Below are 18353 nucleotides of genomic sequence, written 5' to 3'. Positions count from 1 at the left end.
CTACCTTGCTCAGCTCTTTCCTCGACAATTATTATGATTGCAGTTATGCAACTTCGGCAGGACAGCTGTGGCATGCCACTATATTGCCATTATGTTTTGTTCACAGCCCGGGCGAACTGATGCAGCCGACCAATGAATAATATTATTATTAAGCATCGAATTTAAATAGAAATCAGACCAAAACCCATCGTCATGATGTATAATTCATGTAATGAAATATGCCAAATTACAGTGCCTACCTAGGTATATATAGTCAACTGGACTATAATAGGTATGTGCCTACGTTTTAGACGGTTTTTTTACGCGAGCATTATGCCGTCATGCATATTTAACTTCACAACAAGACAGTTTAACAGCCATAATACCCATATTGTAGTGCCATAATGTAGATTCATCATGGAAGTACGCTAACTTTAACACATTTTGCATTGTTAGACGAATGTAGTTAATATTAGAAATATAAGAATTACCGTAGGCGTTATAATAATGACATTACAAACCAATTGATAAATATTATATTATGATATGTTTTTCATTTATCAATAACATTACGCGCAATATTTAGCAATTTTATGAATTTTCTAACAAATGTGTGGGAAATAATCAAAGTTTATCTATTTGAATCCGCAAGACTACCTGTATAATTATCTAAGTTTAAATTTTAATAAACAAACAAACAGATAATGACAAACGTTTGAACCATGTAATTTTACTAATTCGCAATCTTTGGACAAGTTTCCATTTCGTATGACCTCTCTGTAATGTAGGTCGTTCAAAAGTGTTTGTTTTTACTTACAGTCATCAGTATTGTAGGTATACATTATTTAATTCAACCCCAACTGATAAATGCGAATTAGCGTAACAACGTAACAATGCGCAACCATAAGATTGTGATCAAATCAAAGACGTGAAAATTGTACGTTTGCCTTTTAATAAGTCTAAAGACACTGTAATATTATATTATGGTGTAGATACAATAAGAGAATCAGTGGGCGGCCGATTTTATTTTATTCCAACTAACTCAAGTCTGCGACGAATCACGATGACGACGATAAAAAAAAAAAAAAAAAACGTAAAAAGAATAGAACCTAAAGATCAAACTGTCTACATTGTGTACAAACCGTATACTATTTTATATTACATACATATCAATACCATTAGTGTCATGAGCTTATAATAATATGATCATTTGATATAATATATGTTATAATATACGAGATCATCCGTCACATGTGTGACGACCCTGTCAACGCGACAGCGGAACATAATACATCAATGCTTGTACCACCTTTGACATTTCTAACACATCGGGTGTTACAATAGTAGTTATGTAATCTCTGCACTGATGTTTTAGACAGTAAACTGCGTTGATTATAATTTATAGTGAGTACCTACCTACCTACCTACTCTACAAAGATTTTACTGTTGTACCGCTATATAGATAATTATTGTAGTTTTTTGATCGGTATTATCGTTTCGTTTACACGACGGAAAAATTATTTATAAATTGCTTCGCTTGACGGTCATCATTTCTTATTCAATCCAAACAACAATGAGTGCTTAATTTTTAGACGTTCAAAGAGGCTTGATAATATTATTTTTAAAAACATCGTCTTATCACATATTTTATTGCTTGTTAAGTACCAATTTTGAATTTTTGGACGTCGAACACGTTGATTTTCAAAACAGGTGAAATGACGATCGAATACCAACTTGAATATTATTATTTCGAAATCGAAAATATTATTTAGTATTCGTCTCAATAAACTGAAGTGCAGGTATTTTCCCTAAAAGGTGCGCGTTCTTTATTGTAATAAAACGTTTCGAAATCTTAGCATGTGGCTCATGTAGTTATATATCACGTATTTTAACAGTAACATTTACATTTTTTTTCACATACCTACCTACTGGCTTCTACAAAAAAACCACGTGTGAGAGGTTTCGTTTTCCGTTTCGAAAATGAACCTATAGTGCCTACTTAATATATTATATGACATAAATGACATATGTAACCGTGGAAGGTGACACAAACCTATTTTGTTCCGCGAACGAGAGCCGACTGAAAATATAGCCTCCATTAATTTTATCCAAATATAATATAATATGCCGACCGTATATTATTATTATAACAATAATAATATATATCTATTATAACACTTATGTGTTAATATTTTGTGTAGAATGCGGTTACGCACAGCCCGGCAATTTAAATATTCAAATAACATAATATCATATAATAATGCACCGATTTAGCTGAAGTGAAGTCATCGTAGTCGTCGTCCGCGAAGACGTCATACGGCGTACACATACAGGTGTGTGTGTGTGTGTTACATCTTCTCCTCGTTTTGGACACTGCGGAAATGACATCGTTGCTCGGCCCGACCGATGTATATAAATCATAAAATATCGAGACGGATCACTCATCTGCCGTCGATAGTAAGTTGTAATATAATATTATTATATTATAATCCTCGTCGGACCGGTCCCCCGCCATAACAATATTACACACTATACACAATGCTTTAATACTATACTAAATGCGTACAGGACACAGCCATCATGCAGCGATACGAATAATATACGTATAATATTATCGCGTGTAATGTTATACTGCGAGAAACATAAAAAAGAAAAAGGGAAACAAGAGTTATGTCGCAAACCCGATCACGGCGTATCGGTATAGGTACTACATATACGCGGGACTATAATATTGTAATGCATAACAAAAACATATAATAATAATATTGCACTGCACATATAATGGTAATAATACGATCATATTATTATTATTATGGTTCACCGGTGGTTTTGCCGGGTCAAAGCGCCCCAGACTACTACACCGCGAGGACCGGCGGAAAGCGTGCTCGGCTTGTAATTCAGCTTCGGTCACGACAGAGTCCTATTCATTACCTACGATTATAATATTATCCTGGACCCGTTATTAGCGCATAAAAACTCTCGCGATGGCCCACTGCAGGAGAGACATTACGTTTTATCCATATATATGTGTACAATATCATGTGGATATTTTTTTTCCACATATTTGGCCACGTTTTACCTCGTTTTAGCCGTCACCGAGTATATATAATAATATATTTATGATAATCGCGTGCCCACGATCGACCGTCGTTATTGCAATTTACATATAATATTATTGCTCATGATGCACGGCAGGCGATTGCAAATTCCACCGATTTGAAGTCAGTAGTACACAGAGTTTAGGGTACACCTATTAGGTATAATGGGCTGTGTAACATTTGACCTGCACAAAATATAGTTCATGTGTTAACTCCTCCGTCGGGAACGTTGCGTAGTTTTGTACAACAGCATAACATGGTCCATATTATAGATCTCCTCGCGTCGATTAAATCCCCCAAGACGACACCAAGAGCACCTGCATTGAACTATTACTAAATACCTAGTGACGACGAGTGGCCCTATATAAACTGATTTATTCAAAGTCATTTTAAACACTATTTGAAAGCATAGAGCTTAAAAAAAAAATATTTTCTCGATGTGCATTATCTTTAGGAGGAAAAATCCCTTGAGTCATTTTTGTCAAATTGTACAGGAAAAGCGAAAAATCATGGATGGTTAAAATAGTTTTACGTTTGTTGATTGCCATACGAGGTTGTACAATAAAATGTTCATTTTGTGACTTACGAGGCTTTGCAACGAAGCTGACGATATTACTATAATAAATAATAATCGTAGTCCATAATATTATGAATCAAACATTAATTTTCTGCTCGACAATACGTATCATACAAATAATATATTTTTATAACACGTCGACGGAGTTAACATTCATTTTTTCAGGTAACATGCCAAAAATAATACCTATGATTATTTACAATAACATATATTATGTCCGTTACAATGTTACATATTGGTAAGATTTAAGTGCCCGCACGTGCTACATCACCGGAAACCGCGAAACGTTATGCGCATTTTAAATTGGACACTGCTTTGGTTTTTTTTTTGGAATAAAAAAATAATAATAACAACAAACACTAGCGCATAAATCACCCATACTGCTAAAATCCAATTTAGAGTATCATATGGGTACCTAGTTCCTACAATTATATATGAATACTACATAATGTATCAACGCGTAATGGACCACCGTTCAACATTGACTTGAGACAAAAATAATAATAAATATGGTATACCGATGCAAAACCATTATTACGTGACCACAAATTGTATGACGACAAAGTACTGAACTATATTTTTGAATTACACTATCTCCTTTCTTTACCATAGTACTGTAGTGTTGATATTTGTTTAGTTTTTTGAACAAAACCCCACATTTCAGATAAATATAAATACTATATATGCGCACTTGTATATGCTATATTATGTTATATTATATCCCCAAATGTACAATAAAAGAAAACTATTGAGTTGCTTCTAAGGAATAAACATTAATCTGAGTAGTAAAAAGTTGCACGAAAAACAAGTTTATAGAGTACCTACTTAAAAATATAACGTTTTAAATAACCTAATAATTCATTATACATATGTGTAATCATAACTGTTAATTAATTAACATTAAAGTTGTTGATATATTTTTGTTTTTATTTAAAACCTATAGATACTGAAAACTTAAATCGGTTAATTAGTTTATCATATTACAGGTACTATAAGATAGATATTTTACTATTTATGTATTAATGCATCACAATATAGATACTAATATATTGTTTTAAACAAAATCCCGATCAAAAAAAGAAAAAAATATAAACTGTCGTATGTTTTTTTTGTTTTTGCTTAATGTATGTACTCAAATATAATTTTTTTGACAAGTTTTGTTGTTAAGACTGCTTAAAAGTAAGTATTAACTTTAAACTACAAATATACGCATCAATTATTTAGTTAAATATATAAACACAGGTATATTTTATTCCTTTTTTGGTTCAAGATTATTTCAGACCTCAAATTATTAATACGTATTGAAAAGGAAAAATACTAAGGATAAAGAAAAGAAAATTTAACATTAATTACTTTAAAAATAAAAGAAGACCTCGAACTCATATGATTGATGTATAGTTTTACAAATATAATACATCTAGTTTAATTTACTCGTATAATTATTAATAAACGTTTTGTAAAAATAATTGAGTATAAGTATTGGATTAAAACTAAACCGGTTATTCTGAATAAAAAAATAAAGTCGAATTCTAAATATTCAGACTAAATATACAGTCAATTGAGATTTGAGACAAAATACGATTTTTAAATTATATTATTGCCCACAATCATTGGACAAAGTTCAAAGTTAACGAAACAAAATCTATAGGAACCTACTAACAATTTCGTTTTGTGTGTTGTAATGAAATATACATTGATAATGTTTGATCAATATTTATAACATTAAAATCAGATCAAATTTAAATTTATGAACATAAATCGCGTGTATTAAAATTATATAATACGTATAAACGCCCTTTCCGCCGGAAGACGGGTACAGGGAAATACGTATAATTGGTCAAAATAATATAATTAGCACCTTCAAATTACGCACCTTTGATGATGACTTTTAATTTAATTTAAAAAAAATTCAGCTAGCTAACTGCTACACATAATTATATTCATACATCGTAAAATAGTAATTCAAATAATAACGATATGCACAAAGCTTATTTATATGAATATAGTCACACCCAACGAAATTGGCGGACATGAAGTGACATATAAAAAAAACCACATTCCCGAAGTTTAAGACGATCGAGTTTAACGATCCGACCTTGTCCTCGATCTACGGTACAGTGAGACGAACTTAAATAGACTGCTAGTAATGTTTTGTTATTATTTTTTAATTTGTTCTTAATTTAGTGCACCGAAGGAGACACCTACTGTTCCAGGCCGTCGATCACTAGTTGCTTCCAACCGAGACAGCTTTTGTTTACAATGGATACAGACCACCATGCAGGACGAAGGTCATTACTTGCGTAGGCCCTGTCTATCACGCCAAAATGAAACACCCCACGGGTGCAACATTTCAAAAACAAAAGATTTGGTTTTTATTGTTTTTAGCTCTACAGAAAAAAAAACAGTCAATCTAATTTACGAAACCTGCAATTGACGTGGGAATAGTCATCACAAAAGTTCAAGTACATCACAGATGCCTAATCAATCAAAACCACACAATATAACAGTTTATCAATTTGTTAAACTCAAACATTTTTAACGCTGTGATAAACAAATAGTTTCTATACAGTGATAAACCAAGTTTCGGGTTATAGGCAATAATGTATAAATAATTAAATACTTACTTTTGTATAGTTGAAGAATTCAAACTGGTTCTTACTTAAGTTCTAACAAATTAAGTCAAACAATATTATAATGATATGAAAAAAATGATAAGACCCGGTGTTTATTTCACGCTAAGGATTGAAACCAAACTAGAAGTGCATAGTATATTATTATACTATTGATGCATAAAAATAATCTCTTATTCTAGAAAAATATAAATCAGTTGGATGCGATTTAGAAATCATTTTTACAGCAAAAATTACTACGTGAGTATACTTCCGTTCGACTGTACCTATATAGCAATGGGCACTATTACTAAACTTCCTCGAGGCTGAAATAAATTGATTGCTCATGTGTAAAACATGGTTTACTTAGACATTACGAATGTTTGAGGTGAAAGAGATTCTGTAATAATATAATGCTGTGTTCATCAAAACGTAATTTTTTGGCCTGACTCAGAATCGTTATCTCACATGGTTATGTCACACGATCATCATAGGGTACAAAATTAATGCTTCATATAATAATTATAATGACGATGAAAACCAACTGCAAAATCTACTCTAGTTATTGCAAATGTCTAAATTGACGCAAGCGTACCTGTTTCAACAATATCGTTTAATTTATGTATATTATTATTTCAGTTATTAAAAAGAAAATAATGTCTTATAATAATATAATGGTGTGTTAATAGAGTAGGTATAATCATTTATAATAGGTACTTATCCCTGTATCAGTGCCGATACTAAAAATCTATTCGTTCTCCTATTATTGTTTATGGAACCTTACCCCCGAGAATGATGTCAGGAAATTCTTTTCGAACCAATGATGCAATATAATATCAATTTATTTATTTTACATAACGCATCTTCAATAGAAGATGGACATTATACAATGACGATTATTTGTGAATCGATTGGAATGCATTGGGCAATAAAATAGAAAATCTTTAAGACTCATAATTTTTACATGACTTAAAAATATTATTAGGTACATAGTCAAAAATGTTTTCTAGCATAATCGATTTTGATCATCTCACGTTAAATAAATTATGACCCTGGTGGTCAAGTTATTTTATCTCAACAATCTAGAACTCTAGGCACGCGTTCAATTATGTAATAACGAATTCCTACAGCTTTTTTATTTCTAATTTTTACAATGAAATTGATCAGAAAATACACTATGTATATTACAAGTAACAATAAAATAAAGTAATTACAGAATAATCATGTGTAATATATTTTTAATTAAAAATTCTATTCATTATTGTACCTATGAGTATGATAGATGATGTGTGCTACAGTTGTACAATAATGGAATTAACTCAATTGAAATTAAAAATATGTTTACTGATATATAATTTCATAATGTTGGATCAGATATACTAAAATCGATGTTAATAAGATGTACAATAATTATATTAGAACTATTGACTTCTCCGAAAAATTATTCTGCCTACTAAGTCATAGTAGAAAGTTATAATTTTGTATTCATAGTTCATAACATACGATTTGTCTTGCAATACACCGAGTGAGTACATTACAACTGAATAGGTATATCGTCATAATTTTGTTATGTTTTTTTTTCTCACATGACGATTTACTTTTATGGTCACATTCTATTGTCATGCATCATATGAAATAGTGAAAAGTATCAAACTATGGGATGTAAAAATATTAAATGCCTGCTGATGAAAATTTCTAGTAAGCAAAACTAATGGTACATGTTATCAGCAGAGGTCATTATCTTTATAAAATAAGTATATTGTTCAGGTGACAAGAAATCGAAAAGAGATCTTTGTAAAATGTTTACGAATTAGAGGGATAGAAATCAATGATTTTCACTTATGTACGTTATTTTAAATTAAAATAATTATTTTAAAACTAATTCTCAGTAATTTCTATGGACACTTCTGAAAAAAGTTTGACTAACAAGTTATACAACAGTCTAAAATTATATTAAATATAAATAAAATGTGTCTTTGAAGTTATAACTTTACATTTAGTTATTAAAAAATGGGGATTAACTTTTACACAATTATTTTTTGTTTTTTTTTAAATTTAACTTACCTACTCACTTAAAATGTATCCGGTATTAGAATTTTTTGAAATACGTTAACTGTGTATATGACTATATGGCTATGTGAGCAGGATCTTAAACTATATAATATTATTTTTTAATGATAATTCCAAACTGTTCGACTGGACATTAACCGTGTACTACATAACCAATCAATAATATACGGCCAGGCGTAGTTTAACATTTTATCTTAAGCGAGTTACTTTTGGTTTTATTGAATAATACATATTCATATTAAATTTAATTTTTATATAAAAATGCGAGTACATTTTGAGTTTAATTACAGTTAAGTTAAATAATTAATTAAATGAAAAATGTGTATCCCTTATAATTTTGTTCGAAGAATGGGAAACTGACAATTATTATTTAGGTAGAACTATGCACCAAAAAACAAATAAAAACTCAAGTTAACAAATTTATTTTTAACTTTATTCTAATGTTCTAAAATTAATCATTGACTTTTCCTTGCAATCAATATCGCACTCCGATAGAACTCTTTACAAAACAATTATCCAAGAATATCGGGACATTTTGTGTGTAGATATATTATAATTCGTGCAATTTGAAAAACAATAAATGGAAAAAATAACTACCATAATAATATGTACTTAAATAATATCTATAAGACTAATAATTATTTTGCGTTTCCAAATTTAGGACCGTTCAAATAGTACTAGTTTAAATTTTAAAAGTTTAGAGGGTAATATTTTCAATTTTTATATATTTTGTTATGAATTTATTTATAATTTTGTTTTTCTACAAAAAATGCATTTTTTCCATAAAAACTTTTTGAATACCGAGTGATGAAACATCCGAGATTAAAATGTGCTCTGTCCTTAAGTGGAAAATTAATAGTTGACCAAATGAAGAAAATGTCTACTTAAGAATAAATGAGTTTACACATTTTTTTTCTCACATCCAAAGTAGGCGTTCGTAACGTTGAGTCAAATATTGTTAGTGTAATTGCGTAAAAACAAAAAGTGAACTTTATAAAATTATGTTGAATTAAAATTTTATTTTTAGAATCTTATTTCAAAGCACGTTCAGTGCGATAATTCTCAAGACCTCGTTTTGACGACATTTAATTATTTTATAAAGTACGCGCTGGCCGATCTCGCACGATTTTTCACTCACTTGGAACACGCAGTAGACCAGGTACGTCAAGCGAGAGATTCGCGACGAACGCCGTACTGCAGCAGCCGAAGACTTCACGTCATGAACATCCTGAGTCGACAACATAATGGTCCCCGCAGGAGCAACACCGCGATGACTATTGCGATCCCATTGGAGACAAATCGTGTAAAGTGTGCACAGCAAGTATGGTATACCCAGTTCACAGGTTTAATAATAATAATAATATTTTGTCACTTGGCCGCGGAAACGTGTACATCAACCGTCGGATGGCGATATTATTACTATAAAACGTATCGATAATAATAACTCGCTTTAACTGTATTATATTGTAAAGTATATTATAGTCGTGAGTTACAGTCGGTCGCGTGCGACTTGTCGGCCGGCCGAAAGTAAAGTAAAAAACAAGTTACGAGATCGCGCGATCGGAGAGTTGAACGGGACACGAGTCTGGCGGCGGCGGCGACGTGCGCGGGTGACGTCGTCGCGCGTACCAATATTATACTATACGGTTGTCGCGTGACGAATGAAAGCCGCAAACTCGCTGCGGCGGACCACCACACGCGGAACCGGTCCCCGCAGACTCGATCGCCCGTTCCCTCTACACGTCGTCGTCCTGTAGCTACCGCCGCCGCGACAGTGGAAATCGAAAGCGGAACTTCCGACGGCCGATCGCGTCGCTAAAATATCATGATGATATACATTATGTTTGTCGCGATGATAACGATATCATAACCGGGACCGCGGTATCCTGATAGCCGACGAGTCGCCGTCGTCCGCGCTATCGGTGACGATTTATTTATTCACAACACAATGACATACCAACATAATTTAACTATCTACACAACTGCAGCATATATCGAAGTGATACAAAGTATCTGTACATCCAAACACGCTGTCCCGTTTATAAAATATGTCAGAGTGACGGGTTAAATGTAAACAATTAAATTGCCTAGGTACGAAATATATTTGCAGACACTGTGACGATGGCTGCGATAAAAAGGCGTATATTATATCAGCTAAATGTGTATAAGAAAATCTGTGAGTATGATATTATATGTAGTTACGCCTTTTCGTCATTACTGTGACGATGTGGTAACGATAAATAGTATCTGTACACCCGGGTTATATCAACTAGGCACATACCTATGGCTAGTTATTAATATATATAATTCTGATATTTCACACATTTGATGCGAATCGGATTCTCCCTCCCCCGCGATTGTTTCGTCACTTATGTCTGGGTCACGTGCTGGGAGACATACGCCTAGGTACTTATAGTAATAAAATATACTATACCGATTCATGTATGCCAGCTGTTCTTGATGTTTTTGTGGGCCACGACCTGCTGTAATGCAAGTCCTTGCCCGCAAGGTACAATGGTAATTTTTAATTGAGTGAAGTTTGAGTTGATGGAAAACATTTTAAAAAGTTTAAAGTTAATAGTTTTCCTAATTTGTATAAGCCCAGTTAAGTTGTAAGTTATATAGAAACTGCCGATTACCTTATTGACTTAAGTTGAGTTGTTTTTTTTTTTAATAAATACATAAATAGCTAGTAATATAGCAATAGATTAATGTTTATGCAGTAGGTATCATCAATAATTATTTAATTATATTTATTATTTAATGATTTATAAATTATTGTAACTTGGATTCTATGGATTCTTGGACTCGTTATTTATTAAGTTTATACCAATAAAAGTAATTTCAGTTAAAAATTAAGTTAATAAAAATTACATTAATTTAAAAACTTAAGTTAAAAAATTAAGATTAACTTAACTTAAACTTTTTAACTCGTTAATGCCTAAGCTTGCAGTATAATGCCCTTAAGATTTTTGACAACTCTTTTATTATGTCAACATTAAAAAGTGTATGTATTGACAATTCTAAATAATATCCGGCGGCCCCCGGTTTGAAAATCACTGATTTGTACACCATTATGAAACTCTTCTAAAATGAATTCATTGGCGCACTGTAGTCTGTAAGCCAATATTTTTATTTGTACCAATATTTTGATCAATATACAGCAGAATAAATTAGTTTTAGAGTTACCAATTAAACTGGGTAACGGAGAATTGAATTAAAATTAACTCGTTAATCGTTATGTTTCGAGTTATATGTAAATTGTACAATAATTAAACCAATTCGATAAATAACTCGTTATGATAAGATACTACACTCAAATGTATCTCATTAAATTGTCGATGACCTGTCTTTGAAGTTTCAAATTCGGGATTTCCGTTGATTATTGTGGTGTAACCAACTATGTCGTCGGTGGTCACTGGTCGCTATATAACCAATATACCGTCATCATCGAACACGGGCGCCGCCGCTGCCTTATCGAGGTCATACGGACCGCGGTATTTACCATTTTACCGCACTCCGTAGAAAACAAACAGTGGTTTCCTTTTACGCGATATATTGTCCGCGGAAGTACCAGGAGAGATTATCTAATACTACGCGATTATCCGGTCGTCGTTAAATTGTTGTCCATAAATAACGTCGATGAAATAAACGATTTTAAAAAGTAATTTTTCTTACGGACGTAATGAAAACGAACAGTTTGAGCTGCAGATAATAATCACGATGAATGATAATAATATTATTATATAGACCGTTTCTAATGTGATAAATTAGATTATTTCTACTAGACTGGCAAAACTCATTATGAATATATAAAATAATAATATATAATAATAATAATTATAGTCATATTATAAATATCAAAATCATGTCTGTGGTAGACACACTTCAGAGCGTAATTATTATGCGTTATCCCGCCCCATTAAAGGTCTAATTTTTATTCAATAAATTTTGAATGTATTCCAACAATATAATTAGAATTTTAGAAACATAATAATACACATAATATGAGTTCAATATTATTATGTATATTGTATATACGTAACACTATTAACCATAATTTTAAATTCATAGTGAGATGCGATATTGCGATCTAATAAAATTAGAAACACTTAAAGAGAGTGCAGAATACGACTTATACGACGTTATAAAATAATATTTATAAGCCGTCCATACATTAAACTTTATTCATAATTGGCTAATAAGTCTCTAATATGTCACTGAAACAATCGAAAATGTCATGTACCAGTACTTACAACTAGTTTAAAATAATTTCGTTTTACAATAGTTCTAGGTATATTTTATCTTTGAAATTATTATATGGTCATGTGTGTCGAATTTCATTATTGAACAATCACATTTTATTTGTACATGTTTTTGACAAAAATTACTCTTAAATCAGTTTAGTTGTTATAGGTATTTACCTATTTAGCAACAATTTTTATAACAAAACAAAAATAGGAAACCATAATCAAATTAAAAAATAACACGGATCGTATCTATTGTTTCAAACAATAAACTATAGGTAAGCAGTGATAACTGTTCTACGTTTGACGACCTATAAATTATCATAATATATATATTATATATTATTATGATATTTATATGTTCACAAATGTATTGTCATTTCTTAACAGCTCAATAAATTTGGGATTTTGTAGTCTGTACCAATAATGAGTTCTGTATCGTATAGTTAAAAGTTTCGTTAAATTATAATTATAATAGTTTTAAATTCTGAGTGAAGCGAAGAATGTATTACATTTAGAAGGATATGTTTTTTTTTTTAAATTTTGTACTTTAGTTTTTTATTGTGTCTATCATCACCTTTCTGGTCAGTGAAAATTCTTCGATTTTCTCCGATAGCATATTTTCTCTGATAGGAATGTGAATCTAGTTGGTACTTTGGGGGGTCAAAAGTAAAAAAATCATAATAGTTTTCAAAAGCGTCAGGAAAAACAATCAAAAAATTAAGAAAAACCAAGATTTTACTTAAAATTGATTTTGGTTTTTAGTGTGACTCTAACCGTAGCTACATTGAATATTTATATCCGCATTTTCTATACACCATACTATTTTCAAAATATTGTGACTATGTTTGAGTGGTTTACTGACATTTTCAATTTTTTTTTTTCTATAAATGTCAATAAAACTTTATTTGCTTATCTACTGTATTATATACTAACTGTAATTGTTGAGCTATAATGGTTTTATGCCGATAGCTAATAAAAAAAAAAAAACTTTATTTGTATGGTTAAGAATAATAAAAAAAATGTTATAGTTATTAAATAGCCTTATAATATATAACTTATAAAATAACCAAGAATATAATAATTTAACTTATTTTTTTTACAATTTAAAAATAGTAATGATGGGTACTTGAAAATTTTTGAGTGTCTATATTATTTTATTTTATACACACTGCAATGACTTTTCAGATATAATTTTTTCGCAAAAATAAATTTAACCTATTGTGTTACTAATAAATAATAATGTTTAATAGTAAAACAAATTACTTTTAATACGATAATATCATCGAATATGTTAAATTATTAAGTATTATTATAGACGGTCTTCACTCAGAATCGTTTTTCGGATACAAAGATTATATTATATCATTGAATTCAAACTTAACACCACCCATTACAGTGGCTCACTTGTAACCTACTGTACTTACAGCAGAGTGACATCCATTTGCCCGATTTTTAAACTTAATTTGCTGATGTTTTTAAAATGTGTGATATGTTGTATAACATAATAATGAATAGGTATTTTAAATAAATTACATAAAAAATTCTTTAAAAATATATATAACAACAAAGTATAAAAACATGTTCTATACTTTTTACCTATAACTATTATATCAGATTTTAATATGGGTGTTTTCATTTATGTAGGAAGTAGCCTTAAGTGCAAAAACCCATGGTTAGGTTATTGATGATTAAGAGGAAATAGCGACTCTTGTGTTAGTAGGTATGCAAATTATAATAAATTATATGCATAAATACAATTGGTATTGTTTAACCTTTATTTTAGCTTAGTTTGATTTACAGTTAATATTTAGATACCCTATGCTTCAAATTATCTAAATTAATATCATATCATCAAGGAAAATCAGTAGTTATTTTAATTTGAAATGCATATTTTCTTATCCAATTGTCCAAGTAGAAGCACTTTAGATTATAAACATAAATATACCTTCTCGTCCAAACAATTGTCCTTGTGCAGGGATTACACAATCGGAACGCACCTACCATGCGTTGTTTATATGCATTGTTGCAACTCATTACTCATTTCAGTTACATATATAATAGGTAAGTACTTACTACCTATTATTATATTATTATATTATTATATATACGGACAACAAATCGTATCAATGTCAATGTTAAATTATCACTTCGTGTCAAAAAGTGGGATCCGTTTGGTAAACATGTAGGATGATAATCCGGAGGCGGATTCGCAAAGTAGGATGCAAAATAATAAATGCTCTTAATTCATGTCGACCTTGTATCTTGAAAAAAAAACAGATTTAAATTGTTTTTCTCGTAAGCTTGAAGACAAAATCGTTTTGATTTAAAGTTAATATTATCCTAGAAAGACCCGTGTTCAAGATGATCCCATTGAACATGTATCATACAAGAACAAACATAATAGTAATAATGAGCTCAAGAATGGTGTTCGTGGGATAAAAATAACTGTATGGTAAATATATTAGGTAAGTACTGTATAGTATATTACTACCTAATAATGAGAAAATCCTTGAAATATTCTCATTCAGAAACTTTATTGAATCAAAATGATCACAAAATACATTTTTCGAATACATAACACAGGAATCCAAATTAGGGAACTTTTCAAGGATATTTTATAAAAAAAAAAAAAAAACTATGACCAACGCAATTGTATGTTTGAATTAAAAACAAATAATATTTTCTATTCATAAGTATTTCTATTTATACTTATACTTCTATGTATGCGTGTAAATGAGTAGTATACTTTGAGTATGCATATATAATATATCTGTTTATTCAACGACGAATTTATAACACAATATACAATCTGTTAACTGCTTTTAGTTGAAAATAAGAAGTTAATGTTATAATGTAGCCATGTAGGTATAAGCTATAAAATTGTTCTGTTTTATATATTATAAGCCATAAGAACTGATTTGCCGATTACATTTATACTGTTAAGAACTTTTGAAATGTAGCAATAGATCATGATAAATAATCAATATAATGTTTTGGTGAAAGTGAACCTTCAGGCCTGCGTGTTTTTAATGTTTATAGAGCTCATACGTATTTGTATATTGTTTCAGTTAGTAGATCGTGGTGGACACCATAGTTCCAAGGACTTTTGTTTCTACAACGGGCTATCAAGCATCATTAGATCTGAACCTGAAGCCAACGTTTTATAGCATTATAAATATAAGATTTATGTTCTATGAATTAATGTGTAATAGTAAACATCTGCATTAACTAGCAAAAAGTTGATGGCGCAAAAGTGTAATGAAATTTATACAAATCAAGAAACAATACAAATTTAATTCTTTGTTTAAAAACCTAAGTTTATTAACATTCCGAGAATATTTCAGATGCGAATTCATCACCATATGAAAACAATAAACCGATTGTTTTAAATACTCGTCTAAGTATAATTTGATCAGCAATAAACCAGCTTCTTTTTATTCAATCAGAAGCAAGAATCACTTTTAGTCAAACTTTTAATTAAGCAGTCTAATAATTGATACATATCTCTTTTCCATTGTTAATTTATTTTGAAATTCTCGCAAATGCCTAAAGCTAATATTGCAAATTAATTAATGTTCAGAACTTCAAGTGTACCCTATGGTCATAAGTACCTGTACTAAATATATATAGATTGTATACTAAAGAGTAAAGTAATTTTCTTACTATGTAAATTACTAAAAATGCATCCTATGATTTAAAGTTCTTAAACAATGTGGATGTAGGAATTTCGTTATGTTAATTAATTGCTAATATACAACAATAATGGTAGTGAGTATTATTTATTTAACTTATTTAAAACATAAATATAACATTGATAATATATCAATTATAATCGCTTATATAATATTAATATTTACAGAGAATTATTTAAATATAAGTTATGCTTGCTAAACTGTATGTACAATTAATCATTATTCGTTATACTTTGCTATTCTTATATCTTATAGTTTTCAAAGAAAAATAAAACTACCACCTACTGTAAAACATTTCTTATAACTTATAAGTGTTAACTGCGCAAACATCGAGTCAGATTTAAGTCTCAGTTAGTCCATTTAATTTAATGCCCAATTAATTTATAAGCCTTACTTTAGTAAGTTTTAGTAATTTTTCTTAAAATATAGTACATAGTTGCCTGTGGCTTAATAGGATCTATAAAGTACTCACGTGGCTAGATGATACTTCGTTCAGTAAATTCACATAAAGGTATACTATGTTTGTAGATACTTTACAAGGTATCAAGAGTCAAGACCGAACATATTTTAACTTAAAAAAATACGATTTTATTTGTATCCATTAAACGTGTGTGCGATGAACTAACGAGAAATAAATATAATATGCATCATCATGCGTGTAAGATGTAACACATTTAATTACCAATAAAACCATCTTCCCATAATTGCATAATATACATTTTATTATTAATAACATATATTATAATAGTAAGTAGGTAATAAAACCCAGCGAAATGTATACGTAACAGTAGTAGAACGTGTTCTTCTTTCATATATGTCCTATATGTTATATGTAGGTGACAAATATCAATTTCAATAAATATTACGTACTTCATAAATTAGATTAGGTAGTACATAAGACAAAATACTGGTTTTTATTATATCATGAATACTAAAAATGCCAAAAAAAATTATAATTACTCAATTTCTTCCAAACTTAAGAAAAAAAATGTAAATACCATTCTAAAAATATAATACAGAATACTATAGCTTATAACATGATATATCTGTATAAATAGTATATTAATTAAATAAACATATATATATAATATGACTATACTATGTAGACAAATGTCAATATTTAGAAGATTTGAAGAAAAAAATTAAAAACATTGAATTAGATAAGTTGAATGTTATTTCCTTACAACTGCACCCAGACTGAATACAACTGAAGAAATTGTAAATATTTAAGTTCAATATGGCTCGTATAATTAAGGATTAACTCAAACAATCTTAGAAGATGAATGGGAGCAAGAAAAATACGATTAAAGAAATTATCAGTATTATCGATAATACTAACTTTCTTCAGTAAAAATAAATTATGCGACTGTTAATAACAAAAAAAAAAAATCAAAAATGAATTTAATATTTTATACAATAATCTTACTTATTTAGATCAACGGGTCCACATTTTTTAACATAATTTATTAATTTTTCGTCCTATTTAAAGTTTAAAACGTTAATGCAAATGAAAAACAGATCTCCACCCAATAAGAATAAAAATTAAATATTGACTTACGATTACGACAACGTGCAATCCGAAATCCATTTCGACGTCAACTGCGTTGTATTTCCGATGGTAAATTGACGTGCGAAAACAATAATATAGTTAATAAAGTGATACAACTAAAGCGACGACGATAATAGGTACACGCCACTGGTCAGCGGTGACTTAAACATCAACACCACGCTATATTGGCACGATATTTCGATTATTACCACAAAAACGACAACACATGGGCGACATGGGAGTACCTACGCGACGCGACCGGCCTGGACGGTATGATGTCCAGGTGTGTGACGGTGTGTGCCATTTCGGACCAGCCGCTGTGGTCGTCGCGTGCCCACTCGAGGTATCTGCCCACGCAGGGGCACGCCCGGTTCGCGAATGTCCAGCACTCGCGGTAAATCTATACAATAAATAGGAATAAAAATCGTTTTTGTTTTTTTTATTGTCTGGAAGCTGTTATTGTTGTATAACACCCGATAATACTGACGCCGCCGCCGTTCCCGATTTATTGTCTTGACCCCTATTCGCG

The 18353-nt window shown here is 30.4% G+C and overlaps 1 protein-coding gene across 2 annotated transcripts in view; it reads right to left on the bottom strand.

Annotated features, from left to right (window-relative positions):
- The window catches only part of LOC111037581, a 32917-nt gene extending 14785 nt beyond the window's left edge, over positions 1–18132 (bottom strand). The window contains exon 1 of one of the 2 annotated variants that reach the window (XM_022320239.1): positions 17834–18132. In XM_022320239.1, coding sequence (XP_022175931.1) covers positions 17834–17863 — 30 coding nt within the window. In that variant the 5' untranslated portion in view covers positions 17864–18132. Of the gene's footprint in view, positions 1–9471; positions 10005–17833 lie in introns of those variants that run through there. The other variant, XM_022320238.1, reaches the window with a different exon arrangement.
- Positions 18133–18353: the final 221 nt, after the last annotated feature.

This window comes from Myzus persicae, unplaced genomic scaffold (assembly GCF_001856785.1).
Source record: "Myzus persicae strain clone G006 unplaced genomic scaffold, MPER_G0061.0, whole genome shotgun sequence".
NCBI classification, from domain to species: Eukaryota; Metazoa; Arthropoda; class Insecta; order Hemiptera; family Aphididae; genus Myzus; species Myzus persicae.
Note: the sequence above shows the minus strand (reverse complement) of the source record. Positions and strands in the feature narration are given on the sequence as shown.